This window comes from Tursiops truncatus, chromosome 5, assembly GCF_011762595.2.
Source record: "Tursiops truncatus isolate mTurTru1 chromosome 5, mTurTru1.mat.Y, whole genome shotgun sequence".
NCBI classification, from domain to species: Eukaryota; Metazoa; Chordata; class Mammalia; order Artiodactyla; family Delphinidae; genus Tursiops; species Tursiops truncatus.
Window position 1 is genome coordinate 71757601 of NC_047038.1, and position 14632 is coordinate 71772232.

At 41.5% G+C, this 14632-nt stretch overlaps 1 protein-coding gene across 5 annotated transcripts in view; it reads left to right on the forward strand.

The window, feature by feature from the left end:
• Nucleotides 1-13870, forward strand: part of SPATA18 (spermatogenesis associated 18) — a 29985-nt gene extending 16115 nt beyond the window's left edge. The window contains exons 5-12 of one of the 5 annotated variants that reach the window (XR_012331997.1): nucleotides 1112-1366; nucleotides 3052-3352; nucleotides 4849-5007; nucleotides 5837-6012; nucleotides 8474-8647; nucleotides 10387-10470; nucleotides 13296-13341; nucleotides 13641-13870. Coding sequence is in view for 3 of the 5 variants with exons in the window: in XM_019927996.3 (XP_019783555.2) it covers nucleotides 1112-1366; nucleotides 3052-3352; nucleotides 4849-5007; nucleotides 5837-6012; nucleotides 8474-8597; nucleotides 10387-10470; nucleotides 13296-13341; nucleotides 13641-13648 (1153 nt within the window). In the remaining 2 variants the exon portion in view is untranslated. The remainder of the gene's footprint in view (nucleotides 1-1111; nucleotides 1367-3051; nucleotides 3353-4848; nucleotides 5008-5836; nucleotides 6013-8473; nucleotides 8648-10386; nucleotides 10471-13295; nucleotides 13342-13640) is intronic. The other 4 variants (XR_012331998.1, XM_019927996.3, XM_073805241.1 and 1 more) reach the window with 4 other exon arrangements.
• The last annotated feature ends 762 nt before the right edge of the window (nucleotides 13871-14632 follow it).

The following is a 14632-nucleotide window of genomic DNA, read 5'->3' on the forward strand; positions in this document are numbered from 1 at the left end:
ATTTCAGATTATCCTCTGAAGATAAATTTCTAGAAGGGGAAAATAAACACTGATCCTTTAAGGGTATACTTTTTTCAATCTTAACTTTGATTTTTCTTTCCCCAAAAAAGAGCAAATGGGAGTTGCAGTAAAAAAAAAAAAAAAAATATATATATATATATATGTATATATATATATATATATATATACATATATATATACACATATGAACATACATACCTTTCTATTGCCTTCATACATGTTCCAATTGTTCTGATTTCTTCAGGAACATCCATGAATTTTAGCTTGGAACACTATCTCATCTCCTAGTTGATATAGCTTCTCAAATTCTTTGATCATATTACTCAGCAATTCCCTATCGTACCAGTTCTGTTCTTTACTGTTTCTAGGGCAGCTTTGAATTCTGCTATTGCATTTTTTAGCTTTTCTACATCCTTCTTAATCTTACACCTTCCCTTTTCTTCTTACACCATTGTTATTTTCATCACAGCATGTTCTCTTCTTATGGCTTTTGCTCCCTTGTATCATGGCCATACTTCTTTTTATTAATGAGGATGCCAGTTTTATTTCTAAAGCTTTACTCCTTTCCATAGTAGTACATTATTTTCATAGGTCCACACTTCTGCTTAGTGTTGTGGATGTTACTCAATTTCCACTGCAGTTTCCCCCCACGTTCCATCTGTTCAGAGAATAGAAGAGCTAGTGAGAATAGATTATCTCTTTGACCAGCTTCTGGACTAGGTTTTGGAGATCACAGGCTTCCAGAGTTTTATGCAGTGAAGCCGTCCAACGTAGAATAGTATGTCTCTGCTTTGCCTCTGCAAAGACTTCATGACTCTGCCCATTCTGCTTTGGCTAGAGGATTTGCATGCCTATCTTTTCTTCAGGAGCCTTTTTCCATGCAAGCTACAGGCATGAAGTGGCACCCTGACCCTGGCAATTCTGCTCTTTGTTCATTTGTGTTTGATCCTATGTATTTCCATCCGAGTTTCCCAGGGCAATAACTGCACACTAAATAAAGCAGCCTCCTTAAGTAGGCCAATTGCCGTTTATTACCTTTCCTCCATCCCTCCCTTTCTCTCTTTTCTTTCAAACCTTTTTTTCTGTTCAGGCTTACATCTCTTCAAGCCCAGGAGGAATCTCGCCACAGACACTCAGAACATAGGAGCTCAGAGAAGCGGGGCTCCGAGCGTAGGAGAGAGGAGCTGCGGGGCTCGGAGCCCCAGGGCTCGGAGCAGATGGGCGCGGACAGGTGGAGCGTAGACCAGCGGAAGGCAGAAGAGATATGCGATTATGAGAAACAGCTCCGAATGCTGAAGGACGAGATAGCTGTTCTGTCTGCTGAAAAATCTGTACTCCAAGGAAGGTCTGACAAATTCTCACAGATCTTTTCATTTAAGCTCCTTTTGTTGAGTTAGTGATAAAAGCCTGGCTTGGAAAAGGAAAAAAGAAAAATAAAAAAGAAAAATAAAATGATATCCTGAGCGCGAACCCCAATAATATGGAAAACTTTGAACCGTAGAGGGATTGTTTTCTCTAACTTCACCCTTCCATAGAGAAAATACCTCGTGGATTGACAATACTTGGGCACTAATTAATTTCGAACTGACATTGAAGCTTAAGGAATGAAACTAAGACGTGCCAAAGGAAGGTTCTTTGTCTTGTTACCAGATTTGAGCGCCTATAATGCAAAAGGCGGTACCCATGTTGAAAGACTGTTCCATGATAGGGGGAGGGTCCTGTTCTCTGAGTTCTAGGAGTTCTCTCGCCAGGATGACCAACTGTCATTTCACAGGGTATTGCCTTTTTTACATCTCACTTTGTTTGATGGAATGAGTAGGTAAGGGAATGTGAAATTCCCTTCTACTGATGGAGAGAACGTTAAGACAGGTCATTCAGACAGTGTTAAGTGAGGACAAAGTAGATTGTTTCTCTCTTTGGAGTTTCTGCATTTTCCTTGTTCTTTCTAACACTTCCCCTCTTCCCCCCACCCCCAGCCCCACAGTGTGCCCAGATTCAGGCTATCAAAGCCACCCCTAACCCTGTTCTCCATTCCCCTAAATGTCACCTTAGGCTTTCATTTTGGGGAGTCACTCCATCAGTGCTGTGCGAGTTTCAGCTTGTACTGGCTCTGGGAACTGATTCTGTGCATTTCTACCTAACTCTGGTTTCAGCGACGGCACATTGATAGTTTGAAATTGTCTATGGTGAGAGTATTTGTTGCATCATGGAAACTGGCGAACACTATAAATGAGGGCTTTTTTTCCCTTTCCACCTTCGGAGAGTCTGCTTTGTACTGCCTTTTGCCCCACAGTTCCTTCTACAAAACTTCTCTTTTTGGTGGCCCATTCCCTTTGGACTAGCTAGTCTGATCATTTACTTTGTACTTGGTAGCAATATACGTTTCACTGACGGAATGCTTTTCGATTCACCAAGTACTTCCACATGTATTAGCTCACTTGATAACCTCCCCACCATCCCGAAATAGGGCACAAATTATGTAGGTGAAAATGGAGGACCTGCGGAGGAGAAAATGACTGCAAATGGTTCCATTGCTATGGAAGGGGAACACAGAATTTCTTTCTCATTGTTCAATCAGTGTTCATCTCATTTTATACCAGAAAGCTCAGTGATGTGTTAGTGGCCCAAGGTTGGGGTAAGAAATACTGAAAATCTGACTTTTTATTTAACTCTCGCTCTTGCTAGCTGTGTTACTCTAGGATAGCCTTCTTAGCATTTCTGAGCCTCAACTTCTTCATCTGTAAAAGGGCCAACAATCAATGCTAACCTTACCTGGCTGCTTGAAGGATAAATTGATGTGCTGAGTGAGTGAACGTGTGTTATAAATTCTAATGCACCAGGCAAATATAGAGTATTGTTTTTTGTTTGTGGTCCTATTTGAGGCCTTATGGTGACACAGTGCCTCTCACAGGGAGCTGGTCTCCCTGTTCCCATGGCTTCTGGTTTATGGGGAGAGAAGCAGCCGAGTCTAGGAACAAGAGAGTGAAGGGAATCAGAGCGCTTCCCTGCCTGATTCCTGTTCACCAACAGGTCCGCCAGAATCCGGTCTCCGAGCCCTGACCCTCGCAGCCGCGGCCGCAGCCGCAGTCACAGCCGCAGCCGCAGTCACAGCCGCAGCCGCAGACGGTCCACCAGCCCCTCCACCGCGGTCGCGAAGGTCAGGAGCCCGTCTCCGAGTCGCGCCAAACTGTCCAGCGTGGCGCGCAAGGCCGCCCTGCTGTCCCGGTTCAGCGACGTCTATTCCCAGACCCGCCTGGATGCGCAGTGCCTGCTGCGGCGCTGCATCCACAACGCTGAGACGGTGCAGCGGATCATCTACATCGCGGCAGTGGTACGTGAGCCTCGCGCGCGCGCCGCTGCACTTCCGCGGTCCAAGGGCGCTGCGGCCAGGCAGTGCTTGGGTAAACTGAACAAGACGGCTTAAAAAAGACTTGGTAGGGCCTGAGGTCACTGAAGGAGGGTGGGTTTCCATCTGTCTCCTCCCTCCCTCCCTCCCTCCCTGCCTGCCTTCCATTACAGATATTTGCGCTGAATTATTTTTCACACTCAATAACTATTCATATATGTTAATATCTATTTTGACCAGACATTTGTTGAAGCATCCATAAATGTAGGACTATCTCAGATGGGTATATACGAAGTTGATTCGCGCTGGATCTTCTATTGTAATATGGGTATATGTACGCACAATGGATATATTATTGCTAAGGGCTATCATTTGATTGGTTACCTTCTCTTCTTAGAAAAATCAAAAGGCTGTGATTGTGTTCACTCTTCTGTTTATTTAACTAAGAGTAGTCACTAGAACTGCTAACTACTTGAGTATGGCAAGATTAAAAAGTGCTCATATATAATCTCAAAATCCAAAGCAAATGCATTTATTCTGTGGGTACCATACGGAGATACTAAGAGTCTGTAATGAGAACAGCTAAATATTAACAAACAAAACAAAATATTGGTGTGAGAGCGGAATTATCAGAATCTACCGGACTTTATCCTATATTTATTCATTTATATCGGGAGTCAGCAAACTGTGACCCCTGGGCCATATCTGGCCCTGATCTGTAATTCTAAGAGAAATACCACCCAAGAGCTAACATATACGAATGGTTTTACATTTTAAAGCGTTGTAAAAAAAAAAAATGACAGAGACAATTATGTGACCGGCAAAGCCTAAAATATTTACTATCTGGCTTTTTACAGAAAAAAGAATTTATATCATTAAGAATTATTTAATTTATATATAATTTATATAAGAATCATGTACTGAGTTGGTTAAAGTTCTGTAATTGTAGAGGCTATATCTTTCATGCATAACTGAGTTTTCCCCGTGCCTGCTATATTACAAGCATTTAATAAATATTTGTTGAATTAATATATGCCAGGAAACATGTCAGACGCTTGATATGTGTCTATGTATGACGTGACCACTAGATTGATAATTTTCTCTTATTTCTTGACCAGTAGTATGATATTGCTGTGGGATCAAAGCATCAACTAGCATATTTCAAGTATTTATGTAACCACAGGTGATTTTATTTCCTTGAGTGCCTGCATCGTCCTGCTCCTTGCAATCAGGATTACCAGAACAGTGGTCAACTGTCTTGAAATTAGTGAATATGGGTAGTCTTATATGTATTTATGTACTTTCCAAGATTTAGATATGTATTTTCTCCCAGATTAAAAGTAGTTTTGACCGCTGGATTTAGTTACCAGAAGTCCAATATGATGTTGAATTTTTGTTGGGCATTCTTTCTTCATTCCTTGCTTTGGACCTCTTTACCCCCCTCCTCCCACCAGATAAATTTGCTGTACTTTTATGTTCAGGAGGCGTTCCATGTAGCTAAAACGGCATTCAGACACTTTAAGATCCGTGTGAGGAAATCGCTGACATCGTCTTATGCAGGGTCAAACGACTTTGAGGATGATGTCTTGGATTATATCGTTTGTCATCTTGATCTATATGATTCGCAAAGCAGTGTTAATGTAAGTGTTGGGTCTTTTATTGGGACTGGTTTGCTGCTGCTGCTGTTTATAATGAATACTAATAACTCAGAAATCCATCCAGCTTAGTGTCGCATCTATGTAATGGAAGAGCGGGAATGAGTATCCAATATATTTTGTAGAACCAGTCATTATTGGCTCTTTCTTTCTTAGACATATTATGGGGAAAATATTTTGAGCTTTCTAGTTTTATTCTTCAGACAGGCTCTTAAGATTGGAAGATAGAATACCATAGTGCTTAGGAGCAATGATTTTGGGAAAGATAGCTATGGATTTGCATCCTGGTTCTGCCACTTACTAGCTGTGTGACCTTGCACATTTATTTAACCTCTCTGTGCTTTAGTTTTCTAATCTTAAAATGGGAGCAACAATGGTCATGACCCCATAGAGTTTTTGAGAGGATTAAATGAAAGGAAGCAGGTAATTTGCTTAGCACAAGAGTTGGCACAGAGTAAACTCTCAATAAGAGCAAGCTATTATAATTATTATTATAGTTTATGAACAAGTCAGAGTCCTGTGTTGGCGATTATATAACTTGCTCAGAATAGAAAAATAAGGAAATAATAAATAAAAGCTACTAAGGGTTTTTGCTTTAGTTTTTTGTTTATGGAGACTTTCTTGGCCTTTAGTATGTCATTTGTTCTCTGTCATCTTTCCTCCTTCTCTGTTTCAGCACATGCACTTCTCTTCTAGTTTACCTTGTTTTCACTCACATGCTCTTTCCCCCTCCCAGCAGTCATAACGTCCTTAGGATTTTCAGTGTGTATTTCACAGGTTGGTAACAAGGTGATGCCATCTTTTTGTTTTTCAGGATGTGATCCGAGCCATGAATGTCAATCCCAAGATTTCATTCCCTCCTGAAGTTGATTTTCGCCTCCTCAGTAACTTCATCCAGGAGATATGTTGCATTGCGTTTGCAATGCAGACTTTAGACCCACCCCTCGACATTGCAGTTGGGGCCGATGGAGAAGTTTTTAATGATTGCAAGTAAGAGACATAGGAGCAGAAGCTAAGGGATTCTTTATAAATAAATTATCTTGTCTGTATTCTCTGGGAACAATTTAGGGAAAAGAGCTCTGGGTGGGGAAATCAACAGACATTACCTGATTTTCAGGCCCAGCCATATACTTCTCTGTACTACAGGGCAGGGCCCTCTTCTGGGGTCATTTTCCTTCTACATCAAATGTGCTTCAGAGGTGATGTTATGATTTCCATTGAACATATTGGTCCTGGGGAGAACTAATGAGTACCTGGAGTCTGTTTGGAACTCTTTAAAATAAAAGTGCTAGGGAGGAGGTATGGGGATATATGTATAGCTGATTCACTTTGTTATAAAGCAGAAACTAACACACCATTATAAAGCAGTTGTACTCCAACAAAGATGTTAAAAAAAAGTGCTATAGAAATACAGACATATATTGCTTTTTATTGTTTAAAATTTTTTTCATTGAGGTAAAACTGACATATAAGATTGTATTAGTTTCACGTCTACAACAATAATGATTCTACATTTGTATATATTGTGAAATGATTATCACCATCAGTCACCATATATAGTTACAAAACTTTTTTTTCTTCCAATGAGAACTTTTAAGATCTATTCTCTAAGCAACTTTCAAATTTGCAATACAGTATTATTAACTATATTGTTAACAGTTATACGTCTGCATAACATTTCTTTTGTAACCGGAAGTTTGTACCTTTTGACTTCCCTAACCCGTTTTGCCCCCATGTCCAGCAATCACTAATCTGTTTTCTGTATCTGTGAGCTTGGTTTTTGTTTGTTTGTTTGCTTTGGAGTCCACATATAAGTGAGATTGTATGGCATTTGTCTTTCTCTGTCTGACTTATTTCATAATGCCCTCGAGGTCCATCCACGTTGTCTCACTTGACAAGATTTCATTCTCTTTTCTTTAAATAGCAAAATAGTATCCCATTGTATAGATACCACAACTTTTTAAACCATTAATCCATCAATGAACACTTAGATGTCCATCTTGGCTATTGTAAATAAAGCCGCAATGAACATGGGGGTGTATATATCTTTTCAAATTAGTGTTTAGTTTTCTTTGGATAAATACCTAGAAGTGGAACTGCTGGATCATATGGTAATTCTGTTTTTAATTGCTTTTTAAAATAAATCTATTTATTTATTTATTTTTGGCTGCTTTGGGTCTTCGCTGCTGCGTGCGGGCGGGCTTTCTCTAGTTGCGGTGAGCGGGGGCTAATGTTCGTTGCGGTGCACGGGCTTCTCATTATGGTGGCTTCTCTTGTTGCAGAGCATGGGCTCTAGGCACGCGGGCTTCAGTAGTTGCGGCACGCGGGCTCAGTAGCTGTGGCTCGCGGGCTTAGTAATTGTGGCTCACGGACTCTAGAGCGCAGGCTCAGCAGTTGTGGCGCACGGGCTTAGTTGCTCCGCGGCATGTGGGATCTTCCCGGACCAGGGCTCGAACCCGTGTTCCCTGCACCGGCAGGCGGATTCTTAACCACTGTGCCATCAGGGAAGTCCCCAGCATGAGAAATCTATAGGTTGCCTTTGGGACTTAGATGGTCTCTGTCTCTAGCATTTCCCTGAATTACAATTCTTGTAATCCTGAGAAGGAACAAGACTAGTCTGACATGACTTTTTTTTTTTGTCAGTTTAAAAAAATTGAAGTATAATTGATTTACAGTATTGTGTTGGGGTGGCTCCATTGTGCAGTGATAGCACGTTGCACTTCTACAATGCTGTGTTAATTTCTGCTCTACAGCAACGTGATTCAGTTACACATATGCATATCTCTATATACATTCTTTTTAAAATATTCTTTTTCATTATGGTTTATCATAGGATATTGTGTATAGTTCTCTGTGCTCTACAGTGGGACCTTGTTGTTTATCCATCTAAATATACTAGTTTGGGGCTTCCCTGGTGGCACAGTGGTTGAGAGTCCGCCTGCCGATGCAGGGGACACGGGTTCGTGCCCCGGTCCGGGAGGATCCCACATGCCGTGGAGCGGCTGGGCCCGTGAGCCATGGCCGCTGGGCCTGCGCGTCCAGAGCCTGTGCTCCGCAACGGGAGAGGCCACAACAGTAAGAGGCCCACATACTGCAAAAAATAAATAAATAAATAAATAAAATAAAATAAAAAATAAATAAATATACTAGTTTGCATCTGCTAACCCCAACCTTCCAGTCCATCCCTCCCACAACCCTTCCCCCACGGCAACCACCAGTCTGTTCTCTATGACATGACTTGTTTTTAGTGAGCCCATGTCGGGTCCTTGTTATCAGTGGTTCCTATTCTAGGAGCCCACAACTATCTCTTTAATAATAGAATCAGGATCCATATTTATCTAAGTGTGAGCAGAATAAAAGATGAGAATTTACACTGATGTCCGCTTCCCTCCCAGTTAGGTTACATAACTGCTTATCTTCTCTTTCTTGTTCTTTTGCGTGTTTAAAATAGGTACCGTCGAAGCTATGACTCCGATTTCACGGCTCCCTTGGTCTTCTATCACGTGTGGCCTGCTCTCATGGAGAATGACTGTGTCATTATGAAGGGAGAAGCTGTCACCAGGAGAGGGGCTTTTGTATGGTGCCCTTGCATAATGACAATTCAGCCCAAGTGTTTGATTCACAAGTTCGAGAACATTTATAAACCCAGAGATTCTATAAAAGAAGTGCATAAAGGGTTATTTGATAAGATTTCGTACAAAGGAGAGGAAAGGGACTGGCTGGGAAAGAACAGATTCTTTTCTTTGATTCTTCTTCATCATTTCCTGGCAGTCATTTCTTTGTTTATTGCTTTATTTACAAGATAGAACTGGTCCTATTTGCCTCCTCTGTCTTAGAAATATTATGCTATTATAAGGGCAAAGCCCCTTGAGCTCAACTTTTAGAGGCCCTCTACAGTTCTAAGCATTTAAAAGTGATCGATTAACTATCAGAAAACAATTGGCCCGATTTTTACTGATAGTTCTGTATTTTGGGATATGATGAATGTGTCGTGTTTTTCTCTCCTTGGTACGATGTGTAGGGAGGGGAGGGATGGAGAAAAAGAGGGCGGAGGAGGTGGGGAGAGAAGAGCCAATCAGTTTTGGAGGGTTGCTTCCTATATACATTGGCTGTAGAATGTTTTGAACATGTTAAATAATTGGACAGCCTTCAGAATGGAGTCTTAGGTATGCAAGTGTGTAAGTGTGTGTGTTAAGGTGGGGAGAGGATGTTGGAACTGGTTGCTACGGGTGCTTGGATAGTCTATATTGTGTTCCCATTATGGAGTTTTACCCTGCCCTTCCTAGAAGTTAAGTGAATTCAGGAGAGGAGCTCCCAGGTCCAGAGCAAAGCCACCATCTGGGTGGTCTCAGTTCCTGTTCTCTTTGACCTGGAGGATAGGGGAAGTGCTTCATGGCAGCTTTTCACACATGAAGTGGAGAAGCGGAGTAGTGTATTTAAAAGAACTTAAGCTTAAACATCCCACTGTAGCATAAAGTATCTCAATGAAAATATTCTGTGCTGTAAGAGTTGAGCCCATAGAAACTGGGTTGCGTTGACTTGGCAATCGCACGTGCTCTACAATGAATGAACTCATAAAACGTGCTTCTTTGCCCTTACAACAATTACCCTCTGTTAAGGAACTCTTGTAAACTGTCTGCAGTGCAATTTGGAGGGGAGGGAGAGGAAATAGCCGCTATTCTTATGTTCTCCATCAAATAGCAAATTGCCTTTAACTTCCTTCTTCTCTCCCCTCCAGTGTGTCACCAATATTCACCCAAGCTTAGACTCCTAAAACAAAGAAAATGCCCTAAAAGCAAGAACCTGGGAAAGGGTTGAATGACGGGAATTGATGAGAAGACTTTGACTAGTAAAATCTCATTATAGGAAATAAAATTTTCTTTTTGTTCATTAACTTAGTTGGACAGTAGGTGGGCCACAGTAGTGATTCATTCACTCACTTATTCATTAATTCATTTTATTCAATAGTTATTTATGACCCAAGCTCTGTGTTTAGGCGCTGGGGATTCAGCAACGAACAAAACAAACACAAATTCCTGACCAGATGGAGCTTACGTTCTCCAACACTTGCAAACTTGAATGTAATTTCTAACAGTTTACTCATCAAAACAAAGTTCCCCTAGCATCATGAATTTGAATATCCCAAAGTTCATTGTAATGGGATTTTATTTGAGAAGTACCCTAGAGCTACTGTCAAATATTGGGCAGCTATAGCAAATGAGTGTACTTATACTGGCGACCAGTAACGGGCAAGTGTAATCATATCAGGAAAACCTCTTGTTCGTTCTATGGGATATGAGTATTGTTTTAAGCCACCTGGGCTTTCACAAACTATTGACTATTTTTCTCTTTCTCTTTTTCTAGTGGAATTCAGTGCGATCTCTAAGTCGATGTCGAAGCAGGAGTTTAAGTCCCATCTGCCCTCGTAGCCGTGTTAGTTTAAGCACGGTATGTATCTGTCTAATCATTTTTACACAAAATCATCTTATGGTTGACGGGTTTTTTTGTCCACAGTCACCTATAAAAGAGGCGAGGATAAGTTTGTAGGTAGAAAGAGAACCTACTACAATCACCCCAGATGGATTTTTATACTACCTTGGCTAAGGAATTTATCAGTCTAGAAAGAAGGAAGTAGAAGTAGTTTTTTTCCATTAGTTGAAAGAATAATAGACTTTAGTTATTTCGTGTTTTATTTTTATCTTTAAATGAAAATGGGCTATTAGCTATGAGTGTCCTGAGCAGAGACTAGGACATCTTAGTCAACTGATCTCTGCACACATCAGTCTCTGGTATCTCTAGAACTTCTTGTATGAGTTTGGAGAAATTGCTCAAATGGTCTGGATTTTAATACTGTATAAAGGGCATTGCAGGTCTTAATTTTCCTCCAAACTTCAAAGTAGGAAGAATTAAGATTAGTCTCTGTGTATTCATTCTTAGGATTACTAACACATATATCAAAGAAAAAAATAACAGCAAAAACATCTCTGAAAACTGTGGTTATAATATCCCTAAAAACTAACATTATTATGATTCACCACTGTTCATTCATTCAACACATAATATTTAGTCAATGCCTTTTGAATAGAGATCTAGACCAAGACATGTTAAGATACCAGATAGGCTAACAATTTGCTGCTCCTCCAAATAAAAATTCTTTAAATATTTGTTCAAACTTGTTTTAGGGAGAGTGGTAGAGAAGGCAACTTCTCTGAAATTATCTCTAGCGATGCAACTCTAGCCCTAGACTTCTAAACCCCTCTCAACAAAACATTATGTTTGATAACATTCTTTTTTTTTTTTTATAAATTTATTTATTTTTGGCTGCATTGTGTCTTCGTTGCTGCATGCGGGCTTTCTCTAGTTGGGACAAGCAGGGGCTACTCTTCGTTGCAGTGCACAGGCTTCTCATTGCAGTGGCTTCCCTTGTTGTGGAGCACGGGCTCTAGGCATGCGGGCTTCAGTAGTTGTAGCACACGGGCTCAGTAGTTGTGGCTCGTGGACTCTAGAGTGCAGGCTCAGTAGTTGTAGCACACGGGCTTAGTTGCTCTGTAGCATGTGGGATCTTCCTGGACCAGGGCTCGAACCCGTGTCCCCTGCATTGGCAGGCGGATTCTTAACCACTGTGCCACCAGGGAAGCCCTGATAATGTTCTTATCAAACATTTTTTCCGTTATCGGATGGATGCTAGTGTGTATGTGTGTGTGGGCGATACAGAAATGACTAAAACATGGTTTCCTCCCTGAATGTGTTTCAATATAGGAAGATCAGTATGATTTCAACAAAGTAACTGAATGTTACAGCTGTCGGAGGAGGTAGAGATTCCCTCTGGCTTTAGGTCACGGTGGAGTTGTTATGTGATCTGGCAGAATTTTTGTGGGCTGGGAAACTGGGGACGACTATCCCCATGAAAGAAATGGCCTGAGAATGGAAAGCCATGTGTCAGACACAGTTCTTTAGCTCTTGCTGATTTTAATATAACTTAATCATCCTTATTGCCAAATAGGTATTCACAGTAGGAAAAAGCGAAAGGACAGTACATTTAATGGGCTGATAAATGAAAAAGACATATTGTGAGTTTTATCCTGGAAGAATCACAATACTCATTCTAAGAGGAAGTGTTCTGTCAGAAGAAAGAGCCATATTAGACACCTGTTGCACTCACAGCCGTGGCAAGTTTTAACTCTGGACCATCACTGGAAAGCTTAGCAATGGGCAATGTCCCTCTGGAATAAGTACCTGTATATGTTTGAACCCATCCTCTCTTTTTCCTACTTTGTGCCCAGGGAGAGCAAACTTAAGCTTTTGATAGACTAAAGTAGATGCTCAAAGGTGAAGCTGCTGCCCAAATCCTGTCCCTTTCCAGCATCATCTCTTTACGACGAGCTCGGTACAAACTTTTTTTTTTTTTTCCGGTACGCGGGCCTCTCACTGTTGTGGCCTCTCCCGTTGCGGAGCACAGGCTCCGGACGCGCAGACTCAGCGGCCATGGCTCACGGTCCTAGCCGCTCCGCGGCACGCGGGATCCTCCCGGACCGGGGCACGAACCCGTGTCCCCTGCATCAGCAGGCGGACTCTCAACCACTGTGCCACCAGGGAAGCCCCTGGTACAAACATTTTTGGTTAATCTGGTTGACTTGTTTGAGACCTCATATCCAGAACAGCTTCCATCTTTGTTAATGTCTATTTATCTAAAGTGCTTGAAAGCTCACAGCAAGAATGATAATTGTGGTCAGTTATTTCCGAGCCATCGCAGGCTTGTAGGTATGGGGGTAGGTTTTCCTCAGTGAAAGCAAAGGTGAGGTTTGAAAAATGGCTCTTTTCTGGCTTCCCAGTGACCCTCCTTAATAGGACAGCATTTTGGACACATGACATAATTCATATAAAGGATGTGCCAGAGAGTATTGGATCATTTTAGCTTTAATAAATAATAATAATAAGTATTTTCTGAAAGCATAGACTTCAGTATGGCCAGTGAGCATCCAGTCTCAAAGTGTTTAGAAACCACTAAAAACAACCACAGCAACAAAAACCAATAAACAACTAGGCCACGGAGCTCAGCTTTTAGTTAATAATATAATTTAAGCTCAGTTGAGTGTCCATTTACTTCAGGAAGTATAAAAGGAATCACAGCGCTCAACCTTAGGGGGAAACCATCATAGTTCTAAACTGCTTCAGATAAACTCTTAGGTGGTCTTAGGAAAAAAACATCAAAAGGATTCTTTCTTTGAGCTCCATCTACTGTGTCATTCGCACTACATTTTTATATTTTCCAGATATCTCGAAGCCGGAGTCCTTCTCCAATAAGGTGTGGATTGCCAAGTAAGTCGGATGGTCTAGATGGAACAAAGTTTCTGCTTTTTATTGTTGCTTTTCGAGCTCAACATCGTGCAGTAAAGTGAATGTTTTGCTCCTTGGAGAACATTTCTCACCTCCACTTCACACCTTTTATTTCTGGGCCTTCTTGCGGATGGTACCACAGCAGGTGCTGTGGGTGACACCGAAAGAGGCTCTCATGGAGAGATTTGATTGATGTAAACTTAGATTAACCATCCACCTTTCTTTTAGGTCTTCCCAAAAGAAATGGGCCATAATAATGAACGGTTTACTTTTCTCCCTAGGGTTTTAAAACCACCAGCCATGTTCCTCTGCCCAGGACGTCTGCAACGGCCAACTTACCCAGTGCCTGCACCTGCCTGCTGTCTGCCTCAGACCTCACTAAAATAATGTGAAAAGGCAATTCTGTGTATCACTTCACACAGAGAGTTAAATGTTTTGGCTTAGCGCATTTGTACAGATATATAGCATTTTATTTTATTTTATAGATACAGATTCCATTAATTTGATAAAAAACAATTGCCTAGGGCTTCCCTGGTGGCACAGTGGTTGAGAGTCCTCCTGCTGATGCAGGGGACACGGGTTCGTGCCCCGGTCCGGGAGGATCCCACATGCCGCGGAGCGGCTGGGCCCGTGAACCATGGCCGCTGGGCCTATGCGTCCGGAGCCTGTGCTCCGCAATGGGAGAGGCCACAACAGTGAAAGGCCCACGTACAGCAAAAAACAAAAAAACAACAAAAAAACACAATTGCCTAGGTATTTAGGATCATATTCATTTGAAGCAAAGTCCATTACACAGGTTCAGGATTCTCATCCTGAAATACGAGGCTCTTTTATAGCAACTACAAGAACTAAAGTGGAAAATCTTTACCGTGCTGAGTCCAAAAGACAAGAGGAGTCATTTCAGTTTATAAACTGATCATAAATATTATAATTGCTGGTTTTAGCTTTAACTGGAAAACAATCTGGGGTGTTTTAATTTTCTTTGGGGGTTTGGAAGACAGCCCTAGTCTCAGGTTGGGGAACTTATAGCATAGCAGTGACTTCAGGCTAAAGGTAGGTGATGATGATTTAGGAGAATATAGTTCATTGGCCTGCTTCTCTTTTCTTACTGTGAAGTGCCCAGTGTGGCTGAGTTGAGCACTGTTTGTTGAAGCTACTTACTTGAGAGAATTCTCTTGCTTCATAAATGCTGAGCTGTGATTTGGATAGAAGCCAGTTTGGAGATAAATGTTAATTACCTTGTGTTTCTCTCCCGGGAATATTTCGGGCAGTT